General features: G+C 36.9%; 1 protein-coding gene across 7 annotated transcripts in view; it reads left to right on the top strand.

The window, feature by feature from the left end:
* The window catches only part of Grik2 (glutamate ionotropic receptor kainate type subunit 2), a 631,845-nt gene that overhangs the window by 474,347 nt on the left and 144,076 nt on the right, over positions 1 to 13,422 (top strand). For all 7 annotated transcript variants that reach the window (XM_052751379.1, XM_052751385.1, XM_052751382.1 and 4 more), the window contains one exon: positions 10,901 to 11,124. In XM_052751379.1, the coding sequence (XP_052607339.1) occupies positions 10,901 to 11,124 (224 nt within the window). The remainder of the gene's footprint in view (positions 1 to 10,900; positions 11,125 to 13,422) is intronic.

Raw genomic sequence — 13,422 nt, forward strand, 5'->3', positions numbered from 1 at the left:
ATGGAGCCATGTTGGTTTTTATGCTGTTGACTGTATTTTTGCACTGGCACCTACCCATCTCTTTCTTCACTTGGTGCAAACGGTGTTTGTGTCTGAGGGAGCCTCTCTTGGTCTGATTGATACTCTTGATCCAGTGGGAGCTCTTGGTCTAGTCGATGCTGATGGACTTTTTGCCTTAAGGAGCAGCTCTTAGTCCAACTGGCTCTAGTGGGCTCTGTCTCAGGGAGTAGCTGCAGTCTTACTGTGTGGTAGATGGTGGTAGTCTGTCCTGTCTGCAGGATGTCAGCCTGCCAACTGGCCTCTTAGTCCAGTTGGGTACTGGCAGGCTCTGTCTCAAGGAACAGTTGCAGTCTCGGAGGATGGGTGGGTTTGGGGGAGGTAGGACTTGGGTTACAGGGTCTGATGGGGGATGGTGGTGGTCTGTCCTGTGTACAGGAGGTCTGCCTGCCAACTGGCCTGAAACTGGAACTGCAATGGGTAGGGGTGTAGGGCACAGGGTTGTGCCCCTGGGCCCAAAGCCTAGGGGCTGGGGTGTTCGGGTATGACGATAAAGACTCACCTCTTAGTCCAGTTGGGTGCTGGCAGGCTCTATCTCAGGGAACAGTTGCATTCTCAGAGGGTAGGTGGGATGGGTCTGATGGGGGGATGGTGGTAGTCTGTCCTGTGTGAAGGAAGTCTGCCTGCCAACTGGCCTGAAACTGGAACTGCAATGGGTGGGGGTCTAAGGGCACAGGGTTGTGCCCCTGGGCCCAAAGCCTAGGGCTTGGGTGTTTGGGTATGAGGATAAAGACTCACCTCTTAGTCTAGTCGGGTGCTGGCAGGCTCTGTCTCTATGCAATTATATTATAATCTCAAAAAAAATCAGTCTTCTTCATGGTTGCTTCCTATGTGGCAGTCTCATGACTCTGTGATTTCTGGGAAGATTATCAGGATATTGAAGTAAATGGAAATAGAATTAATATTTCCCTTCTCTTCTAAAGGATGCAACACGCTAATATTTCACAGTCCTTGTAGCTCAGTGTGTTCTCCATCAGCCTAGACCCTTATAGAGCTTTATTCTGCTCAGCTCAACTTGAGACTCAGTTGTGAGACCTGAGAGAGGTTTATTCTATCCATATTTAACAGAATGTTATGCTGATACACTTTAGTTCAGCTTGTTTTCTTCTATTACAATCTGATCTACCTAAAATCACCTTGCTTTGCATCTGTTGCTTTACTTTGATGGTTCTTTATCCGTATTATGAGAATATATTCAGATTTTCGCAGTTTTATTAATTGTGGTTGTTTAAATGATAATGGCCCCCACATGCTCATATGTTTGAATTCTTGGCCTTCAGTAGTCTCATTTAGGAAGAACTAGGAGGTGTGAGGATGGTCTTTGAGTTTTCAAATCCATCACCAGTCCAGTGTTTCTTGTTCTACCTGCCTGATTGTGGATTAGACCTATTCCCACCTGCATTTCCATGCTGGAAATGGACTAACCCTCTGAAACTGTTAGCAGGCCCAAAATTAAATGCTTTATTTTACAAGAGTTGCCTTGAATGTGGTGTCTCTTCACAGCATTAGAATAGTAACTAAGATATGAGTCCTTTGAGAATTTCATATAATTTATTTCAATTATATTTACCCTTACTCCCCAGTTCTTTCCAGATCCCTACTTACTCAACTTAGTATCTTGCTTTAAAAAAAAAATCAAGTCCAATTATTGCTGCTCTTACATTCACAGATGTGTGGCCTTCCACTGGGGCATGGTTAATCTATCATAGTCCAGAGTCTTAAAGTGACTCTTCCCTTCTCAACAATAAATTGCCAGTACCTCCTCATTTGGGTGTGGGAATCTTTGCCACCTTCCCTTTTCATGTTGACATGTTGTGAGGCTTGAGCTTGCACAGGTCTTGTGAATGCTGCTACAACCTCTGTAAGCTCATGTACTATCCTGCTGTGTCGTGAAAACAGGGTTTTCATGTTGTCATCCATGGCCTCTCGATATTGCAGTCCTTTTGTTCTTGAAATGTTCCCTGAGCTTGAGGATGATGGAGTATTTTATAGTCAGGGTCTCATGAACCTGAACCAGTCTGGCATCAAATTGACCATGACCTCTGACTTCTGGTAATCCTGCCTCCACCTTTCAAGTGTGCTGCCATAAATGGTTTGCACCGTTGGTGTGCTAGGAATAAAACTCAAGGCTTCCTACATGCTAAGCAAGTATAAACTGAACTATACACTCAAACCCCATATTATGAACATCTAGAAATACCACTATAATTTTTATCACAAAGCAATTCAATTATACTTATTTATTTAGTAAGTCAGTGAGTTGTTTAGCACTAAATTGATGAATAAATTAGTGAATTAATGACTTGAAATAGGTGGGGAAATTTCATGTTATCTCATATTTCAACAATTTCTAAATATTGGACAATAATATAGTTATATGTAAACCTTTCAAAACAAATTTTATTAATTTCATGAAATTTCACTGGTAACTAGAGAAAGATAAAATACTTGTTGCTAGAATATTAATTGTAAAAATAATTACATGTAGTACCAGTAATTGCCAACTGTTTAAATATATAGGTAACAATTTGATTACACATTTCTTTTTCTGACAGATCCTATTTTAACATACTATTTCTTGTTAAACAACAATTAGAATAAATTCTGATATGTACTTTGTGTTTATTCTAAATGTAGCTATATATTACAGATTTGGATACTAGAGTTTACATTTTGTATATAATATATTCCATACATTCTAATGGAAAGAACTTGGCAAAAGGTAATGCATATCATGATTAAAATAAAAAAATATAATAGGGAGACAAAGAGTATCAAAATGAGTGGTTACAAAGGATCCTTTGAATAGTGATATCACTCAGTTAAGGGACTCACATATTAGGAATCATTCCTCAGGACCCATTATTAATATTAATGATGAAACTGTAACTAATCAATACAATTCATTAAACTATAACTGAGGGTATTGTAAAAAATAATAGCCTGATGCAAAGGTAAGATAATTTAAGTTATAAAGAAACTTAGATTTATCAAGACGTTGTTCAAAAAGCTTTGTTTTAAATACCAAGCCTCAATACTACACATGTACTCTACAAATAAATTTTTCTCTTATAAACATCTTCCACTAGAACATTATTTTTGTTTTAATTAATGAACATTATTGCTACATTTATTAGTAGCTAAACTATCAAATCAGTGTCCACTATTCTGTGAATGCTTTCTGAGATGATGTGATCATCACCTGAGGAAAAATATTCTCTCTGTCCTAGAAACTGGTAACTGTGTATGGATTCTTGAGGAAGGGGGGGGGTCTCATAAGCCTCTTCCACAGAAATTGTCTGTAAAGCCTGTAGAGCCTGATGAGACCCTCTTGGATTGATTAACTGTACACATCCTGGGAATTGCACCTTACTACACACTCCTTCCTTTTCTCTAGTTCATTCATTGTTTTTAGCTTCTCATCTATGTTCTCAAAGCCTTGAGTGATATAGGTTCCCATTTATAACTGAGATAGATTCAACAGTCAGTTATTCTCAGAACTTTGACTGCTGTGTCTCTCCTGGCCATTGCATAAAGAAGTTTGTTAGTCCAGAGCTGATAATAGCAATAATTCATGGATCTAAAAATAAATATTTACAAGGCAAGTTAGCATTCACATCTTGTTGACTTAGCAAAATAACATTAGCAGTAGCTTCCTTGTTAGGGCCTATGACATTCCCAGCCACAGGAATTTGACCAGGTTCACCGTACCAGACATGAGTTTCATATGTGGAATATTCCTCGATTCAAATCAGAAAGTAGTTTTGATGTAACATTTGTGCTACTCCTGGACAATCAGGCATATCTTACCTGTTACGTTGCTTGAACAGTATGCAGGATACAGAGCTGTGCAGAAGATTTGGTAATAGTTCTGTGAGTGACATCACTGTGCTTTCCAGCATTGTGAAAACTAGAAAGTAGGGAATAAGTTTCCAACTCAGTTCCATCTTTATTTCTTCATGTCCTAAAACAAGTCAGAAGGGTCTTCAGCCAGGAAATCAGTATCTAACTTTGGTGGGCAATCAAGAACAGTATGATATTAATTTAGGGACCTCAAGGAGCTCTCTGACCAGTAACTCATAATGAGATATCTGACCCTATATAACTGATATTTTTATTTAATAATTTATTACCTTCTGAGCCTTTTCCACCCCCTCAGGGAACATTCATTCAAAAATTTTAGTCACTATTTTAACAACCCAGTTTTCACTTCAATTAACCTAGCCCAAGTTCGGTGAAAATACTATTGCATTGGTTATTCTCAACCCTATTCTATACATTAATATTTGTAAAATTGTGTCTTTGTAACTATCATTTCTCCTGTGCATTCCTTACTTTCTGCTATGATAAAATGTCATAAGGCAATTTATGGAACAACGAATGTATTTGGGTTTATGATTCTAGAGTTAGAATTATAACCCTAGTTGTAACTCCAGGGTTAGAGTCTATAATTTTGGGAAGCAAGGCAATGAGCATCACACATGGCAACTAGAGCAGGCCGATAAACCACAAGTGTGAAGCAGAGAATGAGCAGGCGCTGAAGCCCCCAACAATATACTTCATCCAACACGGCTGCAACCTCCTAGATCTCTGCAAAAAGTGTCTCTAATCAGGGATCAAGTGTTAAAACAGCAGAGCTTACGGGGGACATTCTTTCATTCAAATCACTGCACCAGGGGCATACATACATAATATTGAGCTAAGTGAGGCCCTTGATGGGAACAGTGCTTGTTGACTACTTGAGTGCAAATGTTTGCAAGAGTCCTGTAACAATGTTCACAAGGTGATGTGTATTTACATCCCTCACTTGCAAGCACAGACCCTGAATAAGCTACTAGAGCACAGACTGTTTGTGTACTTGCCCCATTATTATCCATCCATCATGGGCCATAATCAATAACTGACCTTACATATTCAGACACTTTGAAAAATATCAGAATATTTCATTGGAATACAGTTAACCTGAGCTGTCCTCCAGCCCACTTTTGCTCTCCTGTTTCCAGAATTTATATGAACCCATTGATAGCTCCTAGGAATAGCTCAATGGATGTGATCTGTATTGTAGTAAGGGAATCGAATAATTTCCTTAACACATAAAAAAACAAACAAAGGAAAAAAAACCCTATCAGAGGTTGTAATTCATTTGAACATTTTTTATTTATTTCTTTATATATCTGTTGTCCCCAAAGTAGCTTACCCAGTGCTTTCCAGTTTTCTATTTTTATTCAGCCATTCATAAAGTAAGGACTCCAAATACAGCCAATCAGTACAGTGTCATAAGAAAGTCTGTAAGTAGGAACTGTTTTTTATATTTTTTCCTTCTAACTCCAGACAGAAGGTATGCACGGTTATTTGTATCGCTGTAGCAACCCATGCCTGTTTGTTACATTTGCCTATGCCATCAGTGTGTTGTCCATTTACAAGGACGGGCAGTCCCTTGTCAGATTTGGCTGTTCCTTCAGTTTCAGAGAAGGGCTCAGGGACTGGAAAGGACAGAGCTCTCAAGACAGTCTGAATGGCATTAATAGCAGTACTTGTGAATCCTACAATTTATAAAGCCTCGTGTTATTTTGCAGTCTGATTTTGTATTGTTTCAGAAAAAAAAGAAAGCTTAGCTAAATGGCCTTTGATCAAGTTCTTAATTGTATAATGTTTTTATTGTTAATGAAGTGGAACCACTAGTGGATTCTTCCTGCTGCAATGCTTAAGCTGCAGCTAGCTGTTGCTATTGTGTTGTACACTGAACTTTTCCCCACTGAAGGGCTGGAGCTAAAACACTACTGGATTGTTGGAACTGTTTGCTCAGAGTTTGTATCTTTCTGTTTTCCCATAGACTCCAGCTGTAGTAGTCTGAGATTGAATGACTTGTAACATGCAGGGAAACTGAGGTTTTAGCTTGTTCTGAATGTTTCTTAATGTGCTCAAAAGCCTCATTGCCTTTTTAATTCAATCCCACATGGCATACATTTTATCTAGTTACACAAAGGATGGATACCTTGAGAAATGTCAGGTATGAACAGTCAACAATAGCCTGAAATCACTTGCAGCTGATTTAGGGTCATAGGCATAGACTGTGCAATATTTCTGAGAATTTTTCAGTTGTGTCAGGCCATGCTAACTTATGTGAATTGATGCTGCATCCTTATTTATCTGAACTATAAGTCTTTCAGATGCTTTTCTTAACCCATGAAACACTGAAATCAGCCTTCTGTTGCCTATATGACAATATCATTTTAGTGAAGGTGAGCAAGATAAGAAGGCAAAGTCCCAGGCCCCCATTCCATGACTAATAGTCAGTGAGTGAATTACCTCCTTGGAGGAATGTCATGAAAATCTGCTGCTATCCATGATAGGAGAATACAAATTGGTCTTAACATGAAACAGAAGAAGGAATTTGTCAATGTTCAATGCATCATGGAAGAATCCATTCACACATATCAATTTTTCTTTTTAAGACAGCGATACTGGGCACAGTGGCATGGATAGTGGTATTAGTATACTTGACTCTCTGTAATACACTTCCATTGTCTTTGAGTTCTCAGGCTATTTCATAGACCACACTGGGTTTTAGGCTAGAACAGTCTATATGCTTTCTTACTTCTCAGTGTTTTCTGTAGTTTCATGATATCTCCTAGGTTGTCTGTACTATTTTTTCACTCATGGCTTTACCTGGATGTGGTGATTTGTGTCCCCCAATATATTGTGCACCCTAATAAACTTACCTGGGGTCAGAGAACAGAACAGCCACTAGACATAGAGGCCAGAAAATGGTGGCACACATGCCTTTAATCCTAGCATTCTGGAGGCAGAGATCCATTTGGATCTCTGTGAGTTCAAAGCTATACTGGAAACAGCCAGGCATGGTGATACATGCCTTTAATCATAGGAAGTGATGGCAGGAAGCAGAAAGGTATATAAGGTGTGAGGACCAGGAACTAGAATCTGTTCAGGTTTTAGGCTTTTTAGCAGCAGTTCACCTGAGATCCATTTGGATGAGGACACAAAGGCTTCCAGTTTGAGGAAACAAGACCAGCAGAGGAATTGGTGAGGTGAGGTTAGCTGTGGCTGGTTCTGTTTCTCTGCTCTTTCAGCATTCACCCCAATACCTGCCCCCAGGTTTGTTTTTTGAATAAGACCTTTTAAGATTCATGTTACACCTTCAGTACACAACTTTATAGGCTCCAGTTGTGTCTAAACGTACAGTCTTCATTCTCGGGGGAACTCCCCAGTTGTTTATATACTCTAGTACATGTAGACCTGCAATGTTCTCTTGCAGTGGAGAAATACATACAATGTTCTACTGGGCTGTGGCTAGTTATCCATGCCTAGAACAGCTTAGCTCTTTTTACCTTCACAGTCCTATATCCATACATGTTCACTGATGCCCATTACACCTGGTTCTTTATGGCTTGCCTCAAATTAAGGTACACTTGGCCACACTATCCAATAAAATTCTTGTATTATACACATCAAATGGTGACCAAAAATTCTCTATTCAACATGTGGTCTCAGATCACTATGTGTGGCCCACACTTTCAAGTACCTTGACTACCCTGTCAAAAGAGCAGCTGGGGTAGTTCCTACCCCCAAGACATTTCATCCTTCAAAGTAGGGAATGTTCTTTCTTTCAGTCTCTTAGCAAATTCTGACAAGGCTTTAAAGCCTTCATAAACATACAGCACAACATTTGGTTTTACATCTAATTTTTTTTTCTTTAGGATCTCCAACTTGACACAAATCTTGACATATTTGCTTCTGAGTATCCCAGACATGACCCATAATATGCTTTTGTTCCATTGCCAAAGTGTTCTAGCACCTTATTAAGTGTATCACATCTACTGAAGCTTAGCCTACTTCTTCAAGACTGTGTACTTCATGTGGCTCAGCAATTCTGGTGAATTGACTTACCAGTCATGAGGATGTTGTGAATTTACTTCTTTCTTACTTTTTGTGAACATGATCCTCTCTGACACAGTGAAATATTCATTATACAGGGCCTCCGTTATGTCCAACTTCATCAGTAGTACCTTTCTTTCTTCTATCATTCAATCCTTGCTATTTATGAAGGCCTCAGCTGGTGCAAACTAATTGTCATTAATGATATTTATGAGCCAGTCCAGTGGACTCTGATTTCCTCAGAATGCCTCAGGTTATACAGCATTTTTATTAAAGAAGGATGGGATGTTACATTACTCAATTTCTCCACAGATACTCATACTGATCTATTGTTTCACAACCTCATGAGCCAGGTTGTAGTTCAGTTGCAGAGCATTTAAGGCCCCCATCTGCTTTCTGAATGATGAATGTTCCCTTCCTCTCTATTACAGGTAAGCTCAGAGGAGCATCTCTTACCCTTTCTACCAATTTCTATCCCTCTTCATCTTTCAATTTTCCCATTGAGTCCAGTCCCCAACACTGACTTACTTTGTCTTCTCTTTTTCCTTACACCCCTCCAGCTATAGGAAAAGGAAAGCTAACAACTCCATTGCATCATCCATTTTCCCACTTTTCCTGCTAATTCAGAGTCTTGTGTTAAAGATTGTCCAAATGCCTTTTTTTTTCATTGTAATTCCTTCTGTAAGCAGGCAGGTATTTTTTTTCTGAACAGAAACCTCAAGCTAGATAGTATGTCTTACTGCTAAGAGTAGGGCCACAGAGCCAACACCACAGACTGCTTGTGCTCTTGACACATAGGAGCTAATTTCAGGAATTGTAATATGTTTTCTCATCATCAGACTTTTGGGGCAGTTCCTCATATTCATGTGACAGAACTTATTAGTCAAGGATGTATGTCACTTTATACCACATAAAGGAAGAAGACTCTAACCTAAGATTCTTCCTTTGAATGCTCCACCTTCAGTCAAAGCGTCTTAGTAGCATGTCCCTTTACCAAGAACAGGACAATGCAATTGACACCACATGAAGATGTGAGGCCCTATCTTGATTATCTTTGTGGATAGTGTACCCTCAGGAAGCATTTATTATGTAATTTTTGTATGTTTTGCTCTTTTATATTTTGGAATCAAATACTAAGTAAATTTAAATGTACATGAAGTCAATTCTTGTAATATATGCCTACAGAATAGGCATTTTTGAATAATATAGTAGTTCTGTTTTCATATTGAGTTGTTACTTAGCATGACTGAAAGATTTGTGGAGATAATATATAAAATAAGTTAATTGGCTAGATTTAGTCACTCTACCCATATACGTAATCATCATGTCATACTCTCAAAAATACATGCAGTTTTATTTACAAACATACAAATGTTAACTACTTTAAAGCATCTTGAATTATATACTTTATAATCAATAAAAGCTGACTTTTCATTAGCCTAGGAAGCGGTGGATCAAAGTGAATTAGTACATAAAGTGAAACAAGCCAGGAGATTCCCGAGTCTACTCGTTTTACCTGTACCCTCTTTTTCTTAAATTATTACTCATTTTCTTTAACAGTGTTGCTATCGTGCTCTTTCAGACTTTATTTCCTTTTCTTTGTCATTCACATATAAGAACTTCCTTTATCCAACCTCTTAATTTCCACAGACTGGGATCTCCCACTTCTCCAAACTCTTGGGAATGGATGAGTGGATGTGTGAGTGAGTGTGTGAATGAGTGAGTGTGTGAGAGTGAGTGAGTGAGTGAGTGAGTGAGTGAGTGAGTGAGTGCCAGCTGATGCTTCTGTGATTTCTTTGCTGGTTTTCTAGGAACGAAGATTGTTATGTCCCTAGGAGTAGGTTCCGATTGATTCTGTGTGTAGCCTGATCTATTTCTGGGTTCACCCTATAGGAATATTTCCATGTTATGAAGATTCATTTTCCTTTCTCAGAAAAAGAAGTAATAGTGGATTTGTATGAGGATTAAATGTGATAATCCCTATGAATTTCCTAATATAATACCTGAGCTACAGACAAATAGTTAAAGAACACAGCAATGATTATTCTAAAGTTGGTATTTTCCTAATTTGTGAACATGAAATATGATCATAACCTTACAGGGTTACACATTTCATTTTCTCAGTTTTTGGAGAAGCTACTCTCAGAACAAGTGAAAAGCCCACAGAATAATAATGTCAATAAACAATACTTTGGAGAAGCTAACTATATTTTTTATATAATTGTTTCTTGTGTTCTCTAAAATGAACATTATTGCTTCTGAAAGATCTTCATGTTTATCAAAAATAAAATCTGTGCAACAATATTCCTTCTTAGCATTGATGCCTTTGTCACATTAGAATATTATGACTCCCTGCAATGCATTAGAATGTAATAATGACCTCCTGCAATGTGTTAGAATATTACAATGACTCGGCAATGTATTAGACTATTATAATGACTTCCTGCAATGTGTTAGAATATCATAACGACTCAGGCATGGGAGCAATGCTCGTACCTGCAGAGCTGTCCCATTAGTCCAGAAAATGGTTTTTGATTGCAAGGTAAAGGGTTTGACATAGTTATCACTGTGTTTACAATTCTATCAATATATGTAGGCAAATATAATAGACAAAGATGAATTTTTAAAATTTACAGTAAAAGCAATTATGAAAAGTTTCATTATGAATAATTTCATTTACTGTATTATAGTAGTTTTTTTATTTTTATCCAACAATTTTATTTCCTTTTTCTAACTAGTTAAGGTCAAGGCTGATGTAGTAATCTGGAAGTACATGAAATGGGTAGCTTATTAAATATTAAATCATCTCTTTAAAGAACACTGTCGATCTTAACATAATCATTACAGAAATTCTCATGTGCAAAATCTTAAGTTATTGTTATTTTGCTTGTGACTTAGAACCAATTTTTTAAATATATTTTTTCCATTTTTCTGTTTCTCTCTACAGAAAGCTGACCTCGCAGTGGCTCCACTGGCTATTACCTATGTTCGAGAGAAGGTCATCGACTTTTCCAAGCCGTTTATGACACTTGGAATAAGTATTTTGTACCGCAAGCCCAACGGTACAAACCCGGGCGTCTTCTCCTTCCTGAATCCTCTCTCCCCTGATATCTGGATGTATATTCTGCTGGCTTACTTGGGTGTCAGTTGTGTGCTCTTTGTCATAGCCAGGTAACATGCTCACTTTTGTGATTTTTTTGGCAATTGTTACCTCTTTTTCTAACTAATAATTGTCAAAAGTCACAATCTGCTTCTTGGCTTTCTCTTGGGGTGCTGTAGATTTATAAACTTCTCAGAGTCACATACACTACTCCGTGGACTCTGCTGCCGTTTGGGGCAGAAAGCATGCTGGTTGTGTCAGTAAGCTACAAGTGGGATAGGTAGAGGTTTGTCTTTTTAATCAAAATCTGAAAGCGTCAAATTATTGGAACTTAGCTTTCTTCTGCTTTAGTTAAGGTTATAATTTAGCCTCATCATTCAGAATTCTACTGTTACCATAAGGACACTAAAGTCCATTATGTTTTTGAGCTTTTATTCTTTGTGACAAAGAGTATTAGAATTTAGATGTAGATTTCTATGTTAATAAAAATTCTCATAATCTATTACTATATGCTTTTATGTGCCCCATAGTCAAAATTATGAATTTTAAAAAATTTTGTCCCAAAGATTTTTGGAAAATATATTTGTCCTTTCTTGAAATTCTCTTGTAAAGTCATGTACTTTTCTAGTAGTAGGACAATAAGTTTTTCATTTAGAAAAAGAATAAAATAAATTATATACACAGCATAAATTTTTAAATATTTATATTTTGATAAATTTAATTATCTTTTTAATTTACCATGTTACTTAACTGGTTAATGTTAAGATTTGATGACTTAAGACCACTACAGTTTGCATTCACTAGTACCAAGCAGCCATACAGCATCGGAAACTATGTAGTAGGGCTTCTTAAATATTTTTTCCATAATTTTTTATTCTTCCTCAAAATTAGAATTTAGAGTGTGAAGTTCATAACCCTTAGCTTCTGCTTTTCCATGATCTACAAAATGAAAACAAGACATTTGTAGTGTCTTTGGATCAATAACATATTTGCTTAGTCACCAACACAAGCCACCCTACTTCATAATTATGTAGAGAAATGAGTCCAAATGTTTTTGCAGAATTAGTTTAAGTCTAGAATACTTTCTAACCAGTACACACAACAGAGAGAAGCTACTCCACATGAACAAAACCTTCCTTTGTGTCTGCACATGAACCTTCTCTGCAGAGGTGAAGGCTGGAAGGAAGGATCCTAACACTGCACTGTCCTGAGGAAGATGTCAGGCTTTAGCATGGCTGATGGAACTTCTCTGCAGCTCTTGAACTGGACTCTTGACCTTGTTTTCCAGCTTCAGATATATTAACTGACAAAAGACATGTGGTGTTGATATAAAATTATCTAACAGTTCAAAATACTTCTTTTACTCTCATTTTTTTTTTGTCATAATAAGATGTTATGTTGAGGTATTACCTGTATTGGTTAAATAGACAATAAGGTAACTCCTATTGAAAGAAATTTTTTTGTTCACTTAGAAAATATAAGGTCAGGTAGTATGCCATATTCTATTACTTTTATGTTTAAGAGGGATACTGACTGTATTTATCATTAGTTATTTAATAAGTGGATTTGAATTATCCTGCTCTAGCATATTACTCAAATATGGGAAAATAATCTTCAACTATTTAAAAAGTAAAAAACTTAATTAATGTGTGATAACTTATTAAATAATAAAGGAAATTTAATAGTCTTTATAAAGAGTTTAAGGCTATGTGTAAGTTCTCAAAATACGTTTGCTTATTATTAGTAATGAAGACTTCTTTAAAGTATCTCTAGTTGTTAAAAATAAATACTTAACATTTAGATAAGCAGAAGAATGTCTAGATTCAGGTTAATTTCTAAAGTGAGCCCCCAATTCAAATGACTTTGTATAAAATCATTTCTTCCTAGCATGAAAGCAACTTATGAAATACAATCCCAGAAGAAATGCATCAGTCTGCTGGTAGGAGTTAATTGCCCTTGTAAAACAATAGGAAGTATAATTTTTATTTTAAATTTAAAATGAATATAATATTTTGGTTTTACTTATGAGTTAAAATTATATCATACAAAGAGCCATAATGAATCACTGACACTAGTGAAGTCAAGTATACATGGTATTTTTTATACTTATGTATATAGTACATATTTTATCTCCATTAACATTATAGAAAAGAAAAAGGAAAAACCATCTAGTAGTGATGTAGCTCAGTGACAGGGAGCATGGCTAACCTTTGCAAAGCCCAGAGTTTGGACCCTAGTGTGGAAAAACAAACAAACAAACAAACAAAACTATTAAGTGTATCTCTTAGTTTCCATTAATATTGCCATGATAATATACTGTGGTCGTTATATACTGTGAAAGCATTAAAAGAGAAATGGTCTGTTTTTAG

This window comes from Peromyscus californicus, unplaced genomic scaffold (genome assembly GCF_007827085.1).
Source record: "Peromyscus californicus insignis strain IS unplaced genomic scaffold, ASM782708v3 Scaffold_22__1_contigs__length_63687245, whole genome shotgun sequence".
NCBI lineage: Eukaryota > Metazoa > Chordata > Mammalia > Rodentia > Cricetidae > Peromyscus > Peromyscus californicus.